The 26,640-nt window shown below is 35.3% G+C and overlaps 1 protein-coding gene across 6 annotated transcripts in view; it reads left to right on the forward strand.

Moving 5' to 3' along the window:
- Positions 1–26,640, forward strand: part of LOC106175217 (leucine-rich repeat serine/threonine-protein kinase 2-like) — a 73,069-nt gene that overhangs the window by 4,111 nt on the left and 42,318 nt on the right. For 4 of the 6 annotated variants that reach the window (XM_087014655.1, XM_087014658.1, XM_087014657.1 and 1 more), the window contains exons 2-16: positions 4,908–4,955; positions 5,764–6,459; positions 6,871–6,974; positions 13,232–13,311; positions 13,732–13,820; positions 20,429–20,563; positions 20,879–21,010; positions 21,291–21,422; positions 22,010–22,129; positions 22,499–22,605; positions 23,396–23,481; positions 23,720–23,826; positions 24,983–25,112; positions 25,492–25,622; positions 26,275–26,403. In XM_087014655.1, coding sequence (XP_086870781.1) covers positions 5,988–6,459; positions 6,871–6,974; positions 13,232–13,311; positions 13,732–13,820; positions 20,429–20,563; positions 20,879–21,010; positions 21,291–21,422; positions 22,010–22,129; positions 22,499–22,605; positions 23,396–23,481; positions 23,720–23,826; positions 24,983–25,112; positions 25,492–25,622; positions 26,275–26,403 — 1,954 coding nt within the window. In that variant the 5' untranslated portion in view covers positions 4,908–4,955; positions 5,764–5,987. Of the gene's footprint in view, positions 1–4,907; positions 4,956–5,763; positions 6,460–6,870; positions 6,975–11,739; positions 11,948–13,231; positions 13,312–13,731; positions 13,821–20,428; positions 20,564–20,878; positions 21,011–21,290; positions 21,423–22,009; positions 22,130–22,442; positions 22,606–23,395; positions 23,482–23,719; positions 23,827–24,982; positions 25,113–25,491; positions 25,623–26,274; positions 26,404–26,640 lie in introns of those variants that run through there. The other 2 variants (XM_087014659.1, XM_087014660.1) reach the window with 2 other exon arrangements.

Raw genomic sequence — 26,640 nt, forward strand, 5'->3', positions numbered from 1 at the left:
GATGACAGAAAGCATTCAATGAATAAGTCTTTCTTTCTCTCTTTCTCTCCTCCCCTTCTTGCAGGTGTTTTCTGTTTTCTGCCTCACTTATTTCTGGCTGGTGATTGTTTGGGTATACCCTGATGTCATAGATTGTTTTTTTCCAGGCCCAGGTGTTGTATTTTGGTATGCTTCACTTGCTGCTTAATACACAATGTTGTGGAGAGCAAATAGCAGTGTCAAAAAAAACAAGTTAGAAATCCATAGCCAGCTTGTTGATTTTTCTTTTCAATTTAGGAAGCGGTTCGTGAAAATCAGGGTAGCGTGTTTTGCACTTCTCAACCTATCAGGTGAAAGTTCAATAACCGAAAAGTTTTCGTAACTAGTGACTTGAAAGTTGAATGACCTTGCTTTAATGTGTTTTACAGTCTACATGTAGTCCAAGAAATTGGTGCAGAAAAAAGGGTGAATTGTGCGTTTTTTACCTACAAGCATGAAATTTGCCACAGTTGTAGATAATGGAATTCTAAGCTTTTTTGGATATATGGGCATGTCTGAAAATTCCAGTATGGCCGCCAAATCCAATATGGCCGCCACAAATACTCTTTTAAATTAAAACATCTAATATATAGTCCTAAAATGGTTTAGAATATCATTTTATAGCTGGAAAATATCATGCTATGAATGAATTATCAATATCCGCTTCTACAGGTGTATAGAATTCCAAAATGGCCTCCAAAAGTAAAATAAGCAGTTTACTTACGCAAAATATGCAGCAGTTTTGTAAAATCATCAAGAACTTACAATTACAAGCATAAAAATTGGCACAGTTATGTAGATCATGATTCTAAGCAACGTTGGATATAGGGGCATGTCTAAAAATTCCAATATGGCAGCCAATTTCAATATTGCTCCCAAAATACCCTTTCAAGGTGAAAGTCATTTGTATAGTCTTTTATAAAAATATCATTTAATGGTTAGAAAATACCATTGTATGTATGAAGTATCAGTATCTGCCACTTAAGGTTTTAAAATTCCAAAATGGCCTCCAAAAGTCAGCAGACCACAACTATTAAATTGTAATCACTCGTGAATAGGCATGTGGGCTTTGCAAACTACCTGTATAATCAGCATATTCCTACCTGTGCAGGAGCTATTCTACAGAGTTTTTAAAAAAACCATCAAGCATGATACATTTATTATGTACTGAAAACAGTCCTTCTTTTGATAAACCAACATAAGTAGTTTGACTTTTTGCTCTGGATTCTCATTTAGATCAATTCCCAGTTAGCAATCTTCTTATATGGCACTCATGAGTGACTCCCCCTTTCTAAGAAAAAAAGTAACATGCAAAATCCATGAAATGTGAAAGAAACACCGGAATAACTTAGCCTTAAAGAGGCAAATATAAAAAAAAACTTGGGGTGTATCAATTTTGTCTGTTGGTTATGATTCTTCAGCTAGATCAGTGCATGGCGCTTCATCAAATGCTCATAAATATAACAAAAATGACAGCTAATCAAACATACAGGTCTCAACAATTTGGTGTTTTTCATTGGTAAAGTACTAAAAGCGGGGCACATTTGCACTCGATAATGTTATGATGTTATCTTGTGCTTCAAAAGTAAATTAGAAAAGCTTCTTATTTAAAAAATTGGCTTTAGTACATTCGCAGTAATGGCTACTGAGAATTTAGTGAACATTTATGAGCAAAGAAATACCTGTACCCCAAACAGAGGGCAGGTGTTGATACGTGCTGTATCCAAGAGTTGCATTGCAGACTTCACACTTCGTGCACTAAAAAAGAAGCACTGATAGGCGCCAAACTTTGGTTTTCATTTGATCATTTGGTAACTTGTTTAGTTACAAACTTATACTTTCAAAAAACTGAACATGAAAATAAAAGAATTTAAATCCTCCAGACAGTTAATACATACAAAACTTCAAAAAACGATGTATTCTGAGGATTACACCAAGAAATTAGTGCAATATGGACTTTGAAAGGTAAAAATTCATGAGATTTCCGACATCATTGTCTCTGTGGGACAATCCAGAATGAAGCCATGAGGAGTATTCACTTACCCAGCTTACAAAATCTACCAGGTAGCTCCTACCACATCTGTTTGTAGTTATGTGTGCAGTTGCTAACTGTGGTGAGGGGAGTCAGAAGCATTGGAAGACTGGTCCTATAAGGGTTCACACTAGTAACCTACATCTACTAATATGCCCTTCCACACTTTCATGTTCCTATGGACCGTCATGCATGTAAACTGAGTCAGAAGCATTGGAAGACTGGTCCTATAAGGGTTCACACTAGTAACCTACATCTACTACTATGCCCTACCACACTTTCATATTCCTATTGACCCTCATGCATGTAAACTGATGCTTTCTGGTGTTAAAAACGACCAATGCCTCTTGGTATTTTGTTGGGGAAAGTGGATTACATGTAGAAGCTTTAGCTTTAAGGTAATACTGGGAAAGCTGAGGGAAACACAACTACTAGTAAAGCTAGGCACACATTAATGAATGAAAATTATTTAACCAAATAAGTAGAAATTTCGGTGTAGCTAGCTGTTATCCTCTGTTGAGATATTGTCCATTTACTAAAGTAAAAGGTTGACCGCCCATAAAATGTGCAACACTTACTTGATAAAATAACTTTCGTTAATTTGAAACTTATTTGTGAAAATACCTTGACATTTTCATATCCTTGACATTTATAGAGTTGCTGCATGTGGTGTCACAACTAGACCAAAAGGAGTCCTGTTCCATTTTTTATGGTCATTTGGGTCTAAATGTAACTAAAGGAGCGAAAAACCAAAAAAGAGTAAAGGCTGTTGTCAGTCAGATTATATAGTAGTCTTTTTTTACTTTAAAAGGGTTTTAGTGGCCATATTAGAATAATCAGACATGTCCTTATATAACAAATTGCTTAGAATCCTGTTCTGTACAATTGAGCCAATTTTCATGCTTGTAGTTTTAAGTGCATGATGAATTCACCATACTGCTGCTGTGAGTGGCCTGTTTTTCTTATTTTTGGAGGCCATTTTGGATTTCTATACACTTAAAGAATCAAATATTGATACTTCATGCATACCATAGTCTTGTCTAACCATAAAATGTTATCTTAAGTTATTATAGGATTATATATACTTGAAGTTTTAATTTGAACGGGTATTTGTGTCGGCTATATTGGATTTGGGGGCCATATATTGAAATTTTTAGACATGCTCATACATCCAAAAGTGCTTGGAATCCTGTTTTACAACTGAACCAAATGCCATGCTTGTAGTTTTTGATGAATTAACCACTCTGCTGGATATCTTGGATTAGTAGAGTGCTTTTTACTATTGGCGGCCATTTTGGATTTAATTCACCTAAAAAAGCAAATATTGATTCTGAATTCATACCGTGGTGTTTTTTAACCTTTGTATGATATTTACGCCCTTAAAAGACTATATACTTGAAGTTTTAATTAGAAGCCGTATTTTTGGAGGCCATCTTGGATCTGAAGGCCATTTTTAAATTTTCGGATATGCCCATACATCCAAACTTGCTCAGAATTTCATTTTCCACAAACCTGCCAAATTTTATGCTTGTAGTTTTAAGTGCTTGATGAATTCCCCATTCAAATGGATAACTTGAATAAATGGTCTGCTTTTTTTACTTTTAGCGGCCATTTTGGATTTAATACACCTGAAGGATTCCTACCATGGTGTTTTCTAACCTTTATATGATATTTTAAGTCATTAGAAGACTATGTACTTGAAGTTTTAATTTGAAAAGGTATTTTGGTGGCCATATTGGATTTGACGGCCATTTTGGAATTTTCAGACATGCCCATATATCCAAATTTGCTTAGAATTTTATTGTCCATAAGTGTGCCAAATTTCATGCTTGTAGGTAAAAAATGCACAATTTTTCACCAATTTCCTGGACTAGTCTGTACGTGAAAACAAATAGTTAAAAGGTGACCCTTTTAGTAATAATGCATACATTTTTTTTTTGCTCTTCTCTCTCTCTCTCTCTCTCTCTCTCTCTCTCTCTCTCTCTCTCTCTCTCTCTCTCTCTCTCTCTCTCTCTCTCTCTCTCTCTCTCTCTCTCTCTCTCTCTCTGTTAATAGCTGCACTTTAAGGTTGTGCTAATACAGATAAAGAAATCAAATGGCCAATTGATGAGTGTTTTTTCTGTACCTTGCTTTTTTAAGGTAAATGCACTTTTTTTTTATCATTTTTAAGATTTTCTGATGCCAGATGACAAGGGTTCTATCTTCCATGTCAAATGGATTTCTAATTATCTTCACTGATGTGTCCAATAATTGAGGGGTTTTTTCATGACTTCTGAACAGAAGGCCAATATACAGTGCAAGTGTACTCCTAAGTTTGGATATTTTAATGGAATTGGCTGTTAATGACAAAATTAATGGAAATGCTTGGGACAGTTGTATCCCCCCCCCCCCCCCCCTTTGCTCATGGGGACAGCCCTGCAACACAATGATTTAATGTCCATTTTTGTTATCAAATTTGATTTCAGAATTTGAGTTACCCGGTTTATTGATTCAGAAATGTTTCTGGCATTTGTTGCTATTTTTAGCCTTTTTAAAGAAAATATTACATACCTGTTTGGTTGTTTACCATTGTACGTAATTGCATTTTCGAATGTTTTGCTAGCTGCCTGCAGCCAAGGGTTATGGTGACCTTGGGGTATTGTGGGTAACAATTACTGCTGGTGCAATAGATAACAAAACACCATATTCAGAGCTGGCGTGTCACTGAACTTTCATGCAAGCGGAGATAATCTCATGGGTTACCGGTATATTTAAGTTGGATCGGCTGATAATTTTGACAGTGCAGAGTGCAGTTTAGAGGTAGTACAATTATAGAAGATCTACTGCAGATTTTTATTTCATGTTCTGTTCTTTACAGGTAAAGGGAATGGATTGACTGGTTTGGGTAACATTAAGTAATACTGAGGTAAGGTTCTTAAAGCTTTTATGGTATTTATTTTTAATAATTGAAATGATATTAATGTTGATTTTGCTGATGATAATGTTGATAGTGATCATCATAATATTTATAATAAGAATTATAGTATATACATAATAAAAGTTCTTATAATTATGACAGTGATCATTATGAAAATGATATTAATAATGATAATAGTAATATACTTAATGATATGAACAATAATGATAAAATTGATTAAATGATTGTGGTGATAGCATTAAATTTCCCTTGCCATCAAGTATTTGAAATTGGACACCCTCCTTAGTTAAGGTGTCTTCAGCCTCTTGTAAATTCTTTTGTCATTCTGAGACCCAGTAGGCATAATAACACATTACCTTTTCTCTATTACAAAAGATAATTCATTTACTAGTAGGTTTTGGAATTTATTGATTTATTTAAGTGAGAATTAATTTACTAGTAGGTTTTGGAATTTATTGATTTATTTAAGTGAGATTATTTTTGGCCTTTTTGTCAGTGATTTCATTGAAATAGCTACAGTATTTGGTTCCAAGGGGAGTAGTAGATATGCTTTTTAAATTCTCAACAATTACAGTGCGTCATGCATTTTCCTATCAACTACTGCATGTATCATACTATATTTACTCATGACTCTGTATCCTGAATTATTTATTCATTTATTTTTCTTTCTTTAAGCCATTGCAATTTCGAAATCTTGACTTTCATCTCATGCAGCCTTCTGGTACTATTGGTATTTTTAGGGTGTCTCAGCTGCTGGTTGCTATATTTTTGCACTTTGTGTATTGATTTTTTGCAGGCGATTTATCACTGTGGATGAGCATTTGGGAAACATACTGAACTGTGCCAACAATTTTACTAATGATTATATGCTTATGTGACCGAAAAATTGTGAGAGGATTGCTGTCTATATGCTGCTCGGACTGCATGTCCCCCTGCATTTGAATTGTATCCAGAAACATGAAAAGCATGAGCAAGCAGCTCTGCCAACCATCTTGACTGAGATAGAGACAGGGGAAAAAGATGAGTGAGAACAAGGCACAGAAATGGAATAGGAGTTTTTTCTCTTCACTTACTACAGCACGCGTCAGAAAATGGAGGTCCAAACCCAGGTCCAAATCTGACGCCACTACCCTTGATGCGTTGGACGAAAAAGGTAGCCGTAAAATACAGAAAAACAATACCAAGAATGGCAAAGTTATCAGTAACTCTAATCCAGAAGTGCAGAATTTCAGCATCTCAGTCGAAGAGTTTCAAATAGAAAATAATTTGAACACCCGAGCGTTCAGAAGCAACAGCTGCTGCTCCAAGACAAGCCATGAAGATGAGTCGATGCCGAGTGAAAGTGAAAGTGAGAGGCAGGTCTCACCTGTTTTGCCTGTGAAAAAGGAAGATAAGTGCCAAGCATTAGCCGCCGAATTGGAAGCGTGCACAAAACCCAGCTCTGTCTCCTTGCTGAACATGTTACGAGACTTGTCATCTGTGATAAAATACAGTAAGTGTTTTGATGAGAATTTCTACGTGAATTTACTATAAATGCTATGTTTTTTATTGAATTCCATGTCAGTTCAAGCATTTTTGCTAAGTAATATTTAGTTTTTTCATAGAAAAAAAGAACATAGATCTGATCTATGCAAAGAAATTAGTTTGATAATTTATAATAACAAGTTTTCAACTGACAAAGAGTGCAGGACTTGAGTCTTGCACTTGGCGCGTTTTTCACATTAGATGAAATAGATGTTGTTATTTGAAATTGCTGCTCTAGATAAATTATAGAAATTAAGGTTGGATTTGGGTAAAATGTAACTTTTGTAGCCAGTATGCATTTTAATCCAAAAAGCTTCAAGTGAGCAGACTTTTAATTGCATGATTCTTTAAAAAGTCATTCATTAAATTTTTTTTCCAGACGAGTGCATAGCTGTGCTGGAAGAGATATGTGAAAGATGTTCCTTTGTCGGTGCAATAGTAGAACAAATGAAAAGACTGCCCAAACATGTCGATGTTCAGAAGGTAAGTGGCAGACACAAGAAAAGGATGCACAGTATTATTTCTTGACCCGTGTTACAAAATGAAAATTGATCTTAGCAAAGTCTGTTGTGTGTCTTGGTGGTCAGAACCTAGATTGATTTCACAAAGCATCTTAAAAACCCCCTTTATACTGGAGGGCATCCTTTCTGCGTCCTGTGCGACCATGAAACTGGCATCGCTGTGGCTGTAGAAAGGAGACACAAGTATCGCTTTGGTTGCAGAAAGAATGCTCAGTGATCGGCCAGTTGTCGGTACATAAAGTTTTTTTTTTAACTCTCAAAATGGGCCATAGTACTGGACGCAGAAAGGGCGCAATTCAGTGTAAAGTGGGCTTAAGGACAAGGTGGTTATCTCATTTTTATGTACAGACACAGATGTGTCTGTACATATAGCCATCATCTGCGTCTGTCGTCGCCGTCGTCGCCGTCGCCGTGCACTTTTACCGATAACATGATAAGTGGAAAACTATTTTACCTTTTGACTTGAAACTTGCAGAACTGATGAATATTCATAATACGCAGGTCAAGTTCGAAAATCAGCATGATCGGGTCACTTTTAGAGAATTTATGCTGTTTTTTCACTTTTTTCAGCATATATGCAGCACCGATAACACGATAAGTGGAAAACCATTTTACCTTTTGACTTGAAACTTACAGAACTGATGAATATTCATAATACGCAGGTCAAGTTCGAAAATCAGCATGATCGGGTTACTTTTAGGGAATTTATGCTGTTTTTTCACTTTTTTCAGCATGTATGCAGCACCGATAACACGATAAGTGGAAAACAATTTTACCTTTTGACTTGAAACTTACAGAACTGATGAATATTCATAATACGCAGGTCAAGTTCGAAAATCAGCATGATCGGGTCACTTTTAGGGAATTTATGCTGTTTTTTCACTTTTTTCAGCATATATGCAGCACCGATAACACGATAAGTGGAAAACCATTTTACCTTTTGACTTGAAACTTACAGAACTGATGAATATTCATAATACGCAGGTCAAGTTCGAAAATCAGCATGATCGGGTCACTTTTAGGTAATTTATGTTGTTTTTTCACTATTTTCAATATAAATGCAACACTGATAACACAATATAAGAAAAACGGATTGGCCAATTGTAATTATACTCACAGGAGTGGTCAATCTTACTAAAACGCAGGTTGAGTTCGAAAATAAGCATAATCGGGCCATTACTTAAGAAGTTATACTGTTTTTTCACATTTCCTCAGATTCAATTATTAGGCATGTTAACAGTCTCATTATTTAACTAATAAGATGCCTAAAAGTGTTTGTTTGATATTTCCTGCATCTTTACAACATTGTTAGTTGATTATGTAAAAAACATGGTAAACTTGTTATCATGTATTGTGTAATAAAGTGTCAAAAATGGAAATAAACTCATATCATTGCAGTTTGTCAGATTCAATCATCCACTATGTTCAGAATCTCAGAATGGAGGAAATTGGACATTTAACACTGTTCTATTGATACTTTTCCCATCTCATCAATTTTCTTAGTTGGACATATAAAAATGGCAGTAAAATGTTTATTTTGTTTTATGTTAAAAAAGTGTTAAAAATGGAAATAAACCCATTTCAGAACAGTGCTGTCTTGTTTACATTTTGGCATTATCAAGGCGTGACTTTGAAGTTCCATGGGCCTGAAGACCTTTGCTAGTCACATTTTCTGAATATCTGTGATACAAATATTTTATAATTAAAAATTGATGGTCATTAAGCTGTTAAACATTATGTAATATTGTATCAAAATTTGAAGAAACACCCATTTTGGGCACTGCTTCCATGATGACCATTTAAGGAAAATCATGTCACTTACTGTTTTCAAACTTACAGGATAGAAACATGGGACTAAAATACAGCTTCAGTAGGCAATGCAGTCTGTTTGTTTTTTTTGTTTTTTTTTTGGCAGTTGAACAGTTTTTTGTGAAAATTTAATTTTTCACATATTGGCATTTTCAAGGTGTGACTTTAAAGTTCCATGATCTTGAAGACTTTTGCTTGTCACATTTTCTGAATGTCCATGTTACTAATATTTTATTAATAACATTTGATTGTCATTATGCTGTTAGACATTATGTAATGTTGCATCAAAATTTGAAGAAACCCCTATTTTGGGCACTGCTCCTATGATGACCATTTAAGGGAAATCATGTCACTTACTGTTCTCAAACTTACAGGAAAGAAACATGGGTCTAACATACAGCTTCAATAGGCAACGCAGTCTGTTTGGTAAATTTTTCTGGCAATTTAACAGTTTTTTGTGAAAATTTAATTTTTCACTTATTTGCATCTTTATTTTCTGTTCTTTGTCTGTACATTTGACAGCTTTGCTGCCTTGTTTTTATCTTTTAAGCAAGCTGCTAGAGCATTTTGTGATTGTCCTGACTGATTTTTGCACCCCTAGTGGCTGGCAACAAAGGGCCATTTAGGTACATCAGCTACAGCCGTTAGGGGTCAATTGTTCGTAAAACTCTGATGCGAATATCCTAAAGGCAATTTTACATCGTTGGCTGGCCAAGTTAAGTAGGCTTATCTAAGCCTGACTTTTTTTTGTGAAACCTGACCACCCTTGGTCTAACTATAACAAGCTTATTTTTTTACAATCAAGTCAAGACCAACTTCACTGAGAAAAGAAATCTGCTTACCGTAAAATGTGCCCAATAGCCAATGCGTTTTTACATTTGAAAAAAATATTGAAGAAATTAGCAACATTAGTAATACTAAAAGGTGTGAAAATAAACATTTTCCTCAAAATTAGGGTTGGTTCTTCTTCTAACTTTCCAGTTTTGCCTATCTTTTATCTCAGAATACAAAGGTTTCTGCAGTTGTAATTCCCCCTTTTTCACATATTTTGCCTGGAGGGGTGGGGGGGGGGATGTCAACTTGGCATGTTGGTTTTTACTTGCATAACTATTTGGTTAACCCAAAAAAAAAATATGTTACACAACTTGTTTTTCTGGAAAAGAGTCATGCGTTATAAAAGCATTAGATAGGTCAGGCAGAAGTACCTGGTAGTATTGTGTTGGAGGGTCACCAGGTGGTGTTGATTGTCATCGGGGCGGTGGGGAGGGGGGGGGGAATAGATAACAATAGGCTAAATTGGGTCACATAATGCTAGGACCAATCAGAAAGAGTGTATTTTTAAGTAAGTATCATTACTCAACATTATTCAATGTTTATCACTAAGCTACATATACTTCATTTCTTTTATCAAGGGGCCTTCAATAAATGCAGCCGCCATTGGCTAAATTTCAAGTGTCTTAATTTCAAACATCATAACTAGAGTTTCTTCTGTTCTTTTAATTGTTACGCCATAATATTTAAGTAGGTCTAGATCAAGGAAACATAATAGCATGTTGTTGTTTTGTCAGTGCTAGATTAAAGTTCCACCTGTGTGTACTATACATTCGCTATTTTATAATAGCTGGAAGAATTTGTTTTGGGAGAAAATGTCTATTTAATCATTTCTTCTGAGATACCTACGGAGCTTTGTTAGTATCATATTAACATTTTTTTTATTTTCATTTAAGTTTTATTTTTACGGAATTTTCACCGCGGTGAAAATTATTTCTACCGCGGTGAAAATTATTTTCACCGCAGTGAAAAATAATTTACACCGCGGTGGGAATTAATTTTCACCGCGGTGGAAAATAATTTACACCGCGGTGATAATTCCTGGCCATCTCGGCCCGGGTGATGCATACATGTAGGTTGTACAAATCCAAAATTTACCAGATGTCTGGGAAGTAAGTTGATAAAGATACTCACATGCACATGCACGCGGTTTAACCAGTTTATGTGCCAATCATCCCAGGAATGTGGAGGAAGCGGGCAGCATTCGAATAGATTAAAAATCACCGAAATGCTGCAATGTTGTACGTCGCTTTTCCCTTTATAATAACTTGCGTATTATTGGGAATATTTGTAAAAAGAAACCTCTCCGAAGAAACCGAGATTACATCTATTAAGATAAGATCTATGGGCAAACACATCACACTAATATTTAAAAATACATTGTCCAAAAATAACGTTAAGTATTTAGTAATAACAATGGGATTCCCTTTGCATAAAACTGCAAGCGGGACTTTAATTATATAGGTGGTAAATATAGATGGGAAACCTAAGTTAACGGCAGTGGCCCCACGAACAGATCCACCAACCTTGTGTGTATGTAACAATAGCATGCACCGTGACGGCATCTGGCAAATGTAAGGTTCTCATTACCTATTCATCACCCGGGCCGAGATGGCCAGGAATTACCACCGCGGTGAAAATTATTTTCCACCGCGGTGTAAATTATTTTCCACCGCGGTGTAAATTATTTTCACCGCGGTGAAAATAATTTTCACCAAGGTGAAAATTCCATAAAATAAAACTTAAATGAAAATAGAAAAAAGTTAATATGATACTAACAAAGCTCCGTAGATACCTGTACTACATGTATTGGCTTTCTCACTGAATGTTAAAAATAGGCCTAAAGAGGTCAGAAGTAACTTGATAGTGTTGCTTATTATGTAACACCATCCCAGGGGCACAGTTTTCATAATATTTATTCATTAAGTTAATTACAATGAAACACACACACCCCAGAAGGTGGAAATTCATGAAAATTAATTCAATTAATCAATTTAAAGAAAAGAAAAGAAATAGCTGACTAAATTAAGAAAAATATTACAGCAGGCTATGTTGAGAAGGTTGTACAGTAAGTGTTACATGATAAGATACTGTGGAGAAGGTCAGGTGTTGTTTGTCTAGCCAGTGAATGCTACTAGGCTGAGAGAATCATCAATAGCAGTATATTATTGTACTGCTAGCTGAGTCTCTAGACCAAATAGATTAGATATATCTAGTTTTCTCCCTGCGGCCCAAACAGCATACTAGTACTGTTGTTCAAGATGGAGAGTATTTCAAAATTAGTGGACATTGAAGGTCAGTAATTACAGTGGCTGGTGTGATTGGAATAGCCATATATTAGTGGATGAAAGGTTGCAAGTGCTGCTTATTGAATATGTGCATTTTGTGCTGTTTGACTGACAGTGTCTTTTTCCCTTTGTTGTTATTGGTTTAGTATCTTATTTCAAAGCAACATATTTAGTCATCTCTTGATATCCGGACCAGAAAAAATCTTCTCTTTACTCCGTTGACATGTTTGTAAACATACTTGATCACAAACACCTATAGACAAAAGGGAACACAAGTGTCTATAATAACAAGAAAATTAGCGATTCTAGCATACTATAATCAAATTAAATGTAGAATTATGTCACTTATTGGATATACATGTATCTCACATAATAAGTGAAAAAAATCATTTTGTGAGTTTTTCTCGTGTTATTTGATGAGAAGAAAAACATGCATTTAGATAAAGAAAGCAGCTGGAAGGGTTAATGATAGCTGGTCAGTTCAGTTGAATATTTTAGTATACTCAGTGTGTCTGCCAACTGCCCAATGTCAAATTTGTACATGGTTAACCAACAGGCACTGATCTTGCTGTGTATGTACACCATTCTTGACTTGGTCAGCTATTTCACTTCATGTTATTGAATGGATTGGGGAGATCTTATATAATGATTCCACATAATCATTTGAAGTAATTGTTATTCTTGACAGAATTCACATGCAGGCCAAATCAAGGTAAAATTGAAAAGGAAATGATTGCAAGGTTAAAGTCAGTCTATTACAGTGCTATTCCTACAATTATTATGAAAAATTTGCAGTTATAGAAGATTAATAATAAAATATTCAATGGGTTTTAGTAACTATGCAATCTGATGAACAGGAAAAATGCAGCCTTCAGTCAACATGTTAAAATTACCTGTAGTTGGATTGTTTGATGACATAGATTAAAAGTTAATTTTTGGTCGTAATTAATTTTTGCCTGAACTCAACCATCAAGAAACAGTCAGTATGCTAGTGTGTTTTTCTGCCTCCTTCCTCTGTTTAATATTTGATAGAGAATGTATTCATATATAGGTTTTGTTTTTACCTTTAAATAGCCAAAAATAAATTTTTACCACCTTGATTAAATGTTGGTAAAGATGATAATTATTATATAAGATCAATATCATGTAAGGAACATTTTAAATACTTGTGCCCTAGTAAATGATTTATAGGTATAATATATACTTATACAGGATACAATGCATATTAGATTTGCTAGCTTATGGTGACGTTTATGTACTAATTATCAAAATTTTCCCTATTATATGCCAGTGTGGCTGCAATCTCCTGTGTGACTTGGCCTTTGCCAGTGGGAAGTTAAAACAGCAGATCCAGACCACAGATTGTGCACTGTGAGTAAACAGCTGAGAACATTGATCAAACATTTTTGCCTTTATAGTGGTCAAGACATTTGACACAATGCACAATAGATACCTGATCACTAAAAGGGCTCTTGTCCTATTTCCTGAAACATGACCCTGTTTGATGCCTTGTAAGGTACAATGCTTTACATTATATGCTACAAAGATGTACCTTTAGATAGATACTGTTACTAAGTAGATGTTGTTTGGTAAGTTTGTTTGTGGCTGTATCTATTTATTTATTACTTTTGCAATTCACACTGCACCAAATTTGACAAAAATTCACTTTTTCACTTTCAAAACTTCATGCTTCAATTGTGTTAGAATTGGAAGGATACAAATCAAAAATTATTAATTAAATTATTTATTTATTTATTTATTTCTTTATTTATTTATTTATTTATTTTCCAGACACGTCCTGTATTTGCTTGATATCCATGCCGAGAATGGCTCAATCCAGGCAGCTGCCTTGAAAACCATTGGTGTTCTGGCACAGTCAGGTAATATAGACCTTTCCAGATATGTCAACAAATCCAGGAAATCATGTGACCTATGACACAGATATGGGTAGGAAAAGAAGTGATATTTTTGGTTTCAATAATAAATAACATTTATAAGGAAGTCTTTAGTGAAAGCAAAAATTCAATTCTTTGAGCATTATTATATGAGGACAAAAGTGAAAGAAATGGAAAGATTTTGACTGAAATACAGCCAGTTCAGTGGCTTTGATAATAATGATAATATTGACAAGGATATCACATTATACTTGTACTTTGAAGCCATCTGATTGGTTATTTAATAAAACAATTTATCTTGAAGGAAGAAAAAAAAACCACATGATGTATGACTCAGAAATTTAGTAGCAATATGATAAATAGGTATCAGTTTATTTCATCATATTGATACCATGTTTAATTTACATGACTTTTGAGACACTGATCATGTTCATGTAGTAGAACCAGTACACGTGAGTATACTTGTTCAAAAATTCCCATCAAAAATGAATTGTTGTTTTAGGCTTATAGCACATCATTACATCAGTTCTTCTGTGTATTAGCAGATATACATGTACGTGGAAGAAAGTTAGTCACTAGAACATTCAGTTTTAAAGAAACAGTTTTAACTTTAAAATTATTAGTACCACCAGCGTGTACGCTGGCGGTACTCATGGTTTTAGTCCCGACCCGTCTCGTCCGGCTCCGCCGGCTCCGCCGGCTCCGCCGGCTCCGTTGGCTCTGCCGGCTCCGCCGGCTCCGCCGGCTCCATAAGCTCCGCCGGCTCCGCGTACTGGCGCCGGATACAAGTCACCGTTACCGCTTCTCCTCCTAGACTGCAAGGACCCCTGTCCCCATCTCTTGGATTTAGGTCACATATAACCTCAACTTGAACCCCCAGATTTTTTTGTCTCAGTCGGTGCATTAACCTGGGCGTGACGCTTGTTGAAATGCACCCTTGTCAAAATTTTTGAAAATTCAATGCCAATTATCTACCCTACGGAAGGAATTATGGGAAAAATTTCTACAGACGGCTTTCCAAAAGTCATATGTGTAGATTTCAAATATGCCCTTGGATTTGACCTTTGACCTTTATTTCAAGGTCAAACAGGCCAAAATTTTCAAAAAAATGAAATTTTTTACATAAAAATATTATTTGCGCTGTTATTCAGACACTACACAGACTTAACCAATAATATTATTGGAAAGTGTTACCCTTTGGGTCATCTTTCATCTCCGTGAATTTGGGGTCAATCGGTGCATTTTCACGGGAGAAGCGGCCATAAGATACCGAAACTGAAAACTGTCTCTAATTCGGGAACCGTTAATGCTAGCGACCCGTTCTTTTTTGCATTTTGTAGAGCATGTAAAGCCCAACATTGCATGTGGTCTTCGTTTTTTTGTATTTCATACGGTTTTCGTGTTATGCTGTATTAAAAAGTACATTGTGGTGGCACATTATTGTAACTCAGAATTGTAACATTATATCTCCAAAACTGGCACAGATAGGTCAATAGTTACTATTAAAGTTGAATAGGAAGTCACTTACTGGCAATTTAACAGTGACCATAAAATTGACCTTTGACCTACTTTTCAACATGAATTAAACTTTGCAAATTTTCGTTCCCTTTTATCTCCAAAACTGGCAGAGATAGGTTCATAGTTACTATTGAACTTGAATAGGAAGTCATATACTGGCAATTTACTGTGACCTTAAATTTGACCTTTGACCTACTTTTTACCATGAACTGAACTTTGCAAATTTTTGTTCCCTTTTATCTCCAAAACTGGCAAAGATACGCCCATAGTTACTATTGAATTTGAATAGAAAGTCAGAGGCAATTTACTGTGACCTTTAAATTGACCTTTGACCTACTTTTCACCATGAACTGAACTTTGCAAATTTTCATTCCCTTTTATCTCCAAAACTGGCAGAGATAGGTCCATAGTTACTATTGAACTTAAGTACATGTAGTAAGTCATATACTGGCAATTTACTGTGACCTTAAAATTGACCTTTGACCATCTTTTTACTATGAACTGAACTTTGCAAATTTTCTTTCTCCTTTATCTCTAAAACTGACAGAGATAGGTCCATAGTTACTATTGAACTTGAATAGGAAGTAATACACTAGCAATCTGTGACCTTGAAATTGACCTTTGACCTACTTTTTATGATGAACTGCTTTTTGCATGTTTTCAGGCCTTTAAATCTGCAAAATTGGCAAAGAAATGCCCATGGTTGCTATTGAACTTGAATAGAAATTCATAAACTATGATATTGAAATTGACCTTTGACCTACTTTTTCACCATGAACTGAGCTTTGCATATTTTCTTGCCTCTCATATCTTTAAAACTAGCAGAGATGTGCCCCTTGTTGCCCCTAGGTTTTCTCTTTTGTCAGCATATATGCACCATTAACAACACTTTTCAAGGAAAACCAATAGGCCTTTTGTCTAGAGAATACAGGAGTGATCAAGGGTAGGAAAATGCAAGTCAATTCGAAAATCTTATAGAGCTTGTCAAGCACAAGACTGGTGATGGTGTCCCTTTTTGGAAGGGGGGGGGTCCATACGAATGCGCTTACTCCAGCTGGTGGTACAATATCCGGAGGCGGTATCGCCTCTCTGATCCTCTAGTTTAACATGTTATTTATTAGAAAGACTTTAAATACACCTTGCATTAATGAAAATGAATTTTGTAGATAGTTATCCCATTTCTCCTCTACCTAAAATTCTTATTTTATCCTACACTGGCTGAGCTTTCAGGTTTCACTGTATGTGGCTCCACTGGTGTTTAATACATCAGAAAGTTTAACTTGTTGTATTCAGGCAGAGGTAATTGAAATGCCAAAATAAATATGTGAACTATTAACTCTAAGATTGTGTTCACAGTTACATTTTACCAACTGTGTAGGGTTAGTCTTCAGACATTTTATTAAAATGAAACTATTTTGTACTGTTATATACTGTAAGTGTCAGTTACATAAATCAAAAATGTCAAAAAGTTTTACAATATTAATCACAGTTGTGTGCTCCTTTGTAGTTGAATTTTGTTAAACTTTCCTTATTCCTTGTAAAAATTCTAGACAAAATCTGTAATGTTACATTTCCAGTGTTTATGTTCATTTGAAGGCACTTTTTATTTTATTATTATTATAAGTACCACCAGCGTGTACGCTGGCGGTACTCATGGTTTTAGTCCCGACCCGTCTCGTCCGGCTCCGCCGGCTCCGCCGGCTCCGTTGGCTCCGCCGGCTCCGCGTACTGGCGCCGGATACAAGTCACCGTTACCGCTTCTCCTCCTAGACCGCAAGGACCCCTGTCCCCATCTCTTGGATTTAGGTCACATATAACCTCAACTTGAACCCCCAGATTTTTTTGTCTCAGTCGGTGCATTAACCTGGGCGTGACACTTGTTGAAATGCACCCTTGTCAAAATTTTTGAAAATTCAATGCCAATTATCTACCCTACGGAAGGAATTATGGGAAAAATTTCTACAGACGGCTTTCCAAAAGTCATATGTGTAGATTTCAAATATGCCCTTGGATTTGACCTTTGACCTTTATTTCAAGGTCAAACAGGCCAAAATTTTCAAAAAAAATGAAATTTTTTACAAAAAAAATATTATTTGCACTGTTATTCAGACACTACACAGACTTAACCAATAATATTATTGAGAAGTGTTACCCTTTGGGTCATCTTTCATCTCCGTGAATTTAGGGTCAATCGGTGCATTTTCACGGGAGAAGCGGCCATAAGATACCGAAACTGAAAACTGTCTCTAATTCGGGAACCGTTAATGCTAGCGACCCGTTCTTTTTTGCATTTTGTAGAGCATGTAAAGCCCAACCTTGCATGTGGTCTCCGTTTTTTTGTATTTCATACGGTTTTCGTGTTATGCTGTATTAAAAAGTACATTGTGGTGGCACATTATTGTAACTCAGAATTGTAACATTATATCTCCAAAACTGGCAGAGATAGGTCAATAGTTACTATTAAAGTTGAATAGGAAGTCACTTACTGGCAATTTAACAGTGACCATAAAATTGACCTTTGACCTACTTTTCACCATGAATTGAACTTTGCAAATTTTCGTTCCCTTTTATCACCAAAACTGGCAGAGATAGGTTCATAGTTACTATTGAACTTGAATAGGAAGTCATATACTGGCAATTTACTGTGACCTTAAATTTGACCTTTGACCTATTTTTGAACTGAACTTTGCAAATTTTTGTTCCCTTTTATCTCCAAAACTGGCAAAGATACGCCCATAGTTACTATTGAATTTGAATAGAAAGTCAGAGGCAATTTACTGTGACCTTTAAATTGACCTTTGACCTTCTTTTCAACATGAACTGAACTTTGCAAATTTTCATTCCCTTTTATCTCCAAAACTGGCAGAGATAGGTCCATAGTTACTATTGAACTTAAGTAGTAAGTCATATACTTGCAATTTACTGTGACCTTAAAATTGACCTTTGACCATCTTTTTACTATGAACTGAACTTTGCAAATTTTCTTTCTCCTTTATCTCTAAAACTGACAGAGATAAGTCCATAGTTACTATTGAACTTGAATAGGTAGTAATACACTAGCAATCTGTGACCTTGAAATTGACCTTTGACCTACTTTTTATGATGAACTGCTTTTTGCATGTTTTCAGGCCTTTAAATCTGCAAAATTGGCAAAGAAATGCCCATGGTTGCTATTGAACTTGAATAGAACTTACTGTGACCTTTAAATTGACCTTTGACCTTCTTTTCAACATGAACTGAACTTTGCAAATTTTCATTCCCTTTTATCTCCAAAACTGGCAGAGATAGGTCCATAGTTACTATTGAACTTAAGTAGTAAGTCATATACTTGCAATTTACTGTGACCTTAAAATTGACCTTTGACCATCTTTTTACTATGAACTGAACTTTGCAAATTTTCTTTCTCCTTTATCTCTAAAACTGACAGAGATAAGTCCATAGTTACTATTGAACTTGAATAGGTAGTAATACACTAGCAATCTGTGACCTTGAAATTGACCTTTGACCTACTTTTTATGATGAACTGCTTTTTGCATGTTTTCAGGCCTTTAAATCTGCAAAATTGGCAAAGAAATGCCCATGGTTGCTATTGAACTTGAATAGAAATTCATAAACTATGATATTGAAATTGACCTTTGACCTACTTTTTCACCATGAACTGAGCTTTGCATATTTTCTTGCCTCTCATATCTTTAAAACTAGCAGAGATGTACCCCTTGTTGCCCCTAGGTTTTCTCTTTTGTCAGCATATATGCACCATTAACAACACTTTTCAAGGAAAACCAATAGGCCTTTTGTCTAGAGAATACAGGAGTGATCAAGGGTAGGAAAATGCAAGTCAATTCGAAAATCTGCTTGATTGTACCATTTTTAGTTATATTTTTTTGCATATTTTGAGAACTCTTATTGATTGCATCTTATAGAGCTTGTCAAGCACAAGACTGGTGATGGTGTCCCTTTTTGGAAGGGGGGGGTCCATACGAATGCGCTTACTCCAGCTGGTGGTACAATATCCGGAGGCGGTATCGCCTCTCTGATCCTCTAGTTTAACTTTAAAATTAAAATTATTGATAATAAGTAATGTGTATGTTGATGATAAGGTATCTGTATGTTTCAATACCTGAGAAGATATAAAGATCTTTGTCAGTTAAGTGCAAGTCTAATACAAAAAGTTGTGGGCTATCTAAAGTTTATTTCCCCGCCATGAGATGTTCTTGGTCAATTTTTTCATATCTCGATCCCGAAGTGATGAAGAAAACATTTTCATGTAGAAAGTCAAAAAATCAGAATTAGAAAACCTAGAGTCTTGCAAGAAAATTTGTTCACCTGTTCACCTTTGCTTTTAAGATTTGTGTGCATGAAGATGTCCAGGAAGATGGGGTGCAATGAATAGTTTATCCGTTCCTTGTTTCCTGCTTACCCCGGAACAGATCATCACAAATGCACATTAGGAGGGGGAGGGGAGAATTTATCCTATTTTATTGAGAGAGACCAGTTTTTTTAGTGCGCACAAACCTACACATACACGTATCTGTGTTGAATTGCATAAAGTATCAATGGCATACGGTTCCAGTTAGAAATGTAGCAATTTCTGGAGGGACTAGGAGATGCAGCCTAACGAAAAAAAATACCACGCATCTAACGATAATTACCAAGTTGAACTATTTCTAACACACTGATAGGTACTTCATGGTTGGGGTCTTTGATATCAGGTGTATATTTAATTATGATATCATTTTGATGTCATAGCTGATAGGTGCAAAGAGGTGTCCATGAGTCATTTTTCTGGTGATAGCTATTAATAGTTGACTTTCGGTGATCTAAAGACAACATTGATCGTGAACTTTGGAGTCTCTATAGGGCTGTTATAATATAACACGTATCACGTATTGAGATATTTGATAAGTCAGTTTTGTACAGCTATTAACATTAAAACGTTAAGAGGTAAAGAGAAACATTTTGTCCTTTTAAAGTATATTTAAATGTTGAAATTTGTTACAGGTTGGCGAAGCAGAAGGATAATGGGATAAGTAATCAAAGAATACATTACTTAGTATAGTATTTTTTCCTTGCAGCCCCTGTGAGACAACTGCTGTTGGAGAGAGACAAAGACTTATTGGGGAAGTTGTTGGTGGCACTGAGCTCCTTCCAGAACCAGCCAGATGTTCCTGCACGGGCCTGTTACGCTCTAAGGATGATTCTGGATACAGGTGCCCCCCCTCCCTCCCTCTCTCTCTCTCTCTCTCTCTCTCTCTCTCTCTCTCTCTCTCTCTCACACACACACACACACACACACAAAACATTAATGTAATATTTATTAATTTTCTGTTGACTGTTTCTGTCATGAGTTGTTTGTTTTGAATGATATATTTTTGTTTATTAGCACAAATATAAGACCTACATTTTGTAGCTTAAAAAGAAGTGAACACACAGTGTTAAATGAAAATCATCATTGTCCATATCATATACGCCACACTATCATGACTAAAATATCTTACAAAAAGAAATCACTTTCCCTGATGCAGACAAAGAGACCTATGACAGCCTGATGAATGGGGAGGAGTATCGCCTGGTGATCGATGCCCTCAAGAAAAACCCTCACTCCGTGCCTGTTGTCCTAGAGGCCTGTAATATGATGAGAGATCTGATGAAACTTGGTAAACTATCCATCTAGATTCTTTTCTTTTTGGGAATTGAATAAAGATTGTAATGATAAGATGTGGAAAATTCTTTATTTATTTATTTATTTATTTATTTATTTATTTATTTATTTATTTTATTTTTGCTAAGTACAATACTTTGTACAAAACATTTCCTTATCATCTTTTGTATAATATATATAATGTACTAGTACAGATGTAGTAAATTAATTTCAGTCTATGTTATCTCATGTAAACGAGCACATTTCTCAGACAAAACGTTCACGTTTCTCTTCAGGTAGCCCCCTTCTCCTCCACCACCAGGAGCCAGACCTGGCCAGCCTGATCTGCAAGTGCCTTAAGGAACACGTGGAGAACAAGGAGGTGTTTGTAGCATGCTTAGGAGTGCTGGAGAAGCTGAGCATGAATGGTAAGGGTGATGGAGATCTGAGAGTTTAGGAGAACTGGGTTGTTTTCTTTTGATTATACTTTGTTTGTTTGTTTGTTTGTTTGTTTGTTTGTTTGTTTGTTTGTTTACAGTGCAGGAGATGGTGTAATTGAGCTCAAAGATAGAAATGTAAAAAGTAGAGACTCCGGTGTGTTGATGAGAAACTTTTTTTTAATAGAGTGTAATGCCACCTAAAGTTTTATGCTGTGTGTGTGTGTGTGTGTGTGTGGGTGTGTGTGGGTGTGTGTGTGTGTGTGTGTGTGTGTGTGTGTGTGTGTGTTGTTATAGAGAGAGAGAGCCACAAAAGTAAGACAGTGGGTGTTATTCCCTGAGGCTTCTCAACTTTTCTTGCCAAAGGTGGAAACGAGATTTTTATCAGTAAATGTCACCTAGCTAAGTTATCAACACTTGTTTACACACTGTAATGTACTTACTACCACTGCCACCCATACGTTAGCTCAGTACTTCAGCATTTTTTGTCGAATTATCAGTGGATTTATGCTGTTGTTTACTGTTATCACCTTGTGTGATAGGTATGGATTTTAACATTGATATTCCGTCTTTTTCAGCTGATGTTCAGCAACAGTTGCTGGAGGAAGAATTGCATGTTTTTGTCCTGAATGGGCTGATGAAAAACCCCGAGGATGTGAATCTGCAGGCCTTTGGTCTTGGGGTATTGGCAAATATGGGTGAGTCTTTTCTTCCTGACGCATGTGCATGCACGCATGCATGCACATGCCAGTAGTCATGTTCACTTTCTTTGTAAAATGAAACCATGACATGGGTCTGCACACTCCTTCAAGCTCAGATACTCTTAGTAGAAATAATTAAAATATTTAATGGAAATTCACTACTTATTTAAAAAAAATCTTTAAAGCCCATAATATACCAAAATATATGAGGTTTTTAGTGTTGACATATTTATCGTGATAAAAATTTATGTATTTATTTGCGTATTGAAAAATACATATTCACAATCTTTAATTATTGCTTTTTTTTCAGGTAGAAAATTTTGTATTTCCCCATTTCCCTTACATATGTTCTCGGTATTTTCCCAGCTGCCTCCGTTCTTAATTTTGAATTACCCCAGTCCTTGGACGAGGAGATGTGGCTGAAGCAGGTGTATATTGCCATGAGGGAGCACTTTGGGGAACCCTCAGTACAGGTGAGAGGGGAGATCTCTTGAAATTATAGCCCTATAATGAGCTTAGCTGAAATAATGTAAAGTTATGTCACGACACTCAGTGATTACATTTGATTTATTGGATTGAAATAAATGATGCTTGTTTTTGTTTGACCAGATAATTGTGTTATGATAGATACCCTATGATATATTCTGCTATATTTGTAATAAGAAATGTGTGAGTTTGTATTATTAGGAACACAGGGATTGAGCTAAGTTCATGTATTTGAAAGTCTGATTTTTGTGGGTACGTAGTTAGAGGGGGTTTGTTTGTGTTATAATAGTGCTGACAATGTGAGATGATTTATTGAGCGTATATATCAAGATATTTACAAGCCTTGATAATATATAATGCACGCCTACCCTTACTGTCATATATCATACTACCATTTTTCCTCCACCCTGAACATAATTCATCTTGGTTAAAGATCATGAAGATCTGTTTCAGTATTTTGTGGTTGGAAATTGAATAACAGAGTCAAATGTAAAATAATCAAGCATGCCCCCAGTATGCTCGTAGGTTTGTAACAGAGGCACATGCATTCGTGGCGTGTCACATGTATTCAAATGTTTGATAAGAATAATCTTTGTTCCAATCTCTGCATTTCTATATACCCATGTTGTTTTTCCATGCTTTATGCTTCAAGCAGCATATTTTGAACTTCTTTTGAAATAAAAGAGTTTAAGAGTTTCACTGCTAGTGTTTTCTCAGGTAATTAATCGCAGTTTTGTTTTTTTTTTAATATAAAAATCATTGTACTCATATTTCCAGGAAGTAGCATGCCAGTTACTTTCCCAATTGTTAGAGCACTGCCCAGATCTGATAGACAAAATTGGCGAGGATTCTGAGAAAAACCAGTGAGTGATGATTTATAACTTATGATGTTTTAAACTTTGAACATGTTTCAATGGTGTTTTTTTTTTTTTTAAGTCCACAGATTATTTTTCTGTCCTTGGAATTCATAAATTCATTTCGTGAAAAGAAATATTGATTTGATGTAGGTTTTCTAAATGTTTGCTTTACATGTGCATTATTATCTATTTAATTTTATTGATCTTTTTGACTAAGCGGTTTTACATATTTATTATAATATAGGGACCCAATACACGCTCACTGTCTTGGTGTCATCCTCATGCATGGTCGGGATGCAGATGTATTCATCGCTGCCTGCAACGCCATCTACTGGCTAGCTGCTGATAATAGTAAGTTCAGTTTTTATGTTATGGGTCATAGCTGATTGAGATTCCCTATAAGTGATATTGTTTATTTTTGTGTCATTATTCCTGAAAATATATTGAGTTCCCCCCCCCCCCTTAAAAAATAATAATAAAATATGATAATAAGTAGATATATAAATTTTGTAACCTAAATAAATCACATCTAGTGGCTTCTCTGACCTTTCAAAATATATAAATCGCAGTTCAAATCATTTGTGTGTGTGTGCAAAAATTATTTGTATCGCACACAACAGCATAGCATAATAACACAGTTACTATAGTACTTTTATAGTAATAATGTTTTTTTTTTTTTTATTTATTTCCAACCTTTACACTTGTCAAAGTTCAAACCATACACTGATTTTAGATTGAAAGGAGCCTTAGGGTAAAATGGGCATATTTTATTTTATCCCAATAGTTTCCACAGCCTCATCTATTTTTGGGGCCTGTATTATATACTACGTGTCATATCTTTATATTGTATCACATACGATATAATTGCAATATTGTCCGTGTTCCGTTTTAGAGGAATTTCTGACACAGTAGCTTTCTTTGCAGTTCAATACACCTGTATATATTATTTAGATGAATTTCTTACAACAGCTTTCTTTGCTTAAGAAGAAACAATACAGTACACTTATATGTATATTATTTAGACGAATTTCTTAGAGCTTTCTTTGCTTAAGAAAAACAATACATTTACATATGTATTATTTGGATGAAATTCTCACACTCAAGTGCTTTCTTTGCTTAAAAAAATCAAATACAATACAATTATGTATATATACACTTATATATTTATATTATATATTATCTATGTTATGTGTGTGTTCTCATCAGTTCTCACTTACACAGTTATAAGATTAATTTCTAAATGCAGGTGATATATTGAAATTTAACCTAGAGTTCCCCTCCCCCCTCAATGTAAAGTTTGTTCAAAATTATATTTTGTAAAGTATGAGTACTGCAAATTTATCAGCTACCCAAAGAGAAAACCATATCTAGACCCCCCCCCCCCCCAAAAAAAAATAATAATAATAAAATGATTTGGCTACTAAATGATTATATATAGAACTGATGAAAACACAACATTTCACATCCCCTGTAATCTTTTGCATGTTTGCGCCTTTTTTCTTCTCAGCACGTTTGCGCACATTTCTCACTGATAGAAATGCATATATTGCCATCTTGCACGGCATGAAGCTCCATAAAAAGCTGCCCAAGGCGCAAGAATATGCATGTAAGGCTATACGGGGACTTTGCATATTCAGGTGGGTGCATAGGAGGTTGATTGTCTCATTATAAATAAATAAATAAATAAATAAGTAAACAAATAAGTAAACACTCATGGTAACAAGTATGAATAAGCCTGATGATTTTGATTAGCACCATATTTTTAACAAAGTGCTATATTCAGTATAGTAGATAATAAATGTGAATTATTCATTTTAACAACTCTGTTGAAATTTCTATTGAACATAAAAAAGGCTTACTAAAGTATTCACCAGTTTTGATAAGCGGTAAAAAAGGATTAATTTTTACAGTCCTGTGGACTAAATATAGGTATTTAAATAACACTGATGTACTTAATATTAAGATTTTTAAAAAATAATTTAAAACCCAAATGTTTATAATTTTTGCTTTTTACAGTGAAGACAACAAGAAACTAATGATGCATCAGGGCACCCTCAACTACTTGATTCGTGCCCTCACCATATTTCCGATGGAAGTCGGAGTTCAGATTGAGGCCACAGCGGCCATTGCCTGCCTCGCTGATGTGGGTAAGTAGAGGACAAACATGATGTCATGTAAAACATGGGATGTGTTCACATTGGAAGTAACTTAGACCAGAAATTGTCTATCTGATATAACAGGAGGACATGATAGTATAAGAATGCAGTGAAGTCTTATAATTTGTGAAACATGTTGAGCAAAATGATGATGTCAGATAGACTGATGTCAGATAGACTATTTTCAGTTATGGTTTAATTTGGTTGTTCAATATTAATCAGGTTTCTATTTAATTGGTCAAGAATACAAGTGTTTTATTTTGAAACAATGGCATACGCATAACAAGAACAAGTGATACTAGATATATTTTTTTTTATTTTGTGTTTCAATTTTCAAAATGGATTAAATTTTATAATCTGAGAATTAACCCTTCGTTTGTTAGTGAAAGTTTACAAATAAAAGTTTGTAAATTTGGATATCTGAATTTGATATTTTTCTCTTTTTTTATGATTTTATGTTTGTGCATTATAGTATACTGAGACAAGATTTTACATGTTATCTTATATCAAGTTGATTATCAAATTAATATGTGACATGTTGATCTTTATTCTTTGCTCCCGTGGAGATGCAACAGGGATTCCGATATTTATAGCAATCTTATCAGGCATTGGTAATCATTCATTTATTAATATATTGTTTCAGAAATAATGCGTAATGAGCAAGTGTTGAAGAAAGTCCACAGGCGTGTGTTGAGTGCCATGAAGACACATCGCACGTCAGATAACCTGCAGGAAGTCGGCATGGAGGCTCTGTCAATCTTCGCTGCTGCAGGCAAGGCCATCTTTTTCCCTATAGCATGGGGTTGAGGTTTCCTCTACCAGGACCGCAGATTGATTTTTCACTAGATATTCACAGATATGTCTTTAGATTAATAGACGGTCATTTTGGTATCTCTGGAAAATCTGCCTATAATATTTGCCACCCTGGTAGAGTGTAGGGTTGAAGCAAGGGCTTAGCCAAAAAGCAGTTCAGCTATCATTTAGATGGTCAGCTTGTTAAGCCCCCCCC

This window comes from Lingula anatina, chromosome 6 (assembly GCF_051362555.1).
Source record: "Lingula anatina isolate TDL-2025a chromosome 6, LinAna3.0, whole genome shotgun sequence".
Taxonomy (NCBI): Eukaryota; Metazoa; Brachiopoda; class Lingulata; order Lingulida; family Lingulidae; genus Lingula; species Lingula anatina.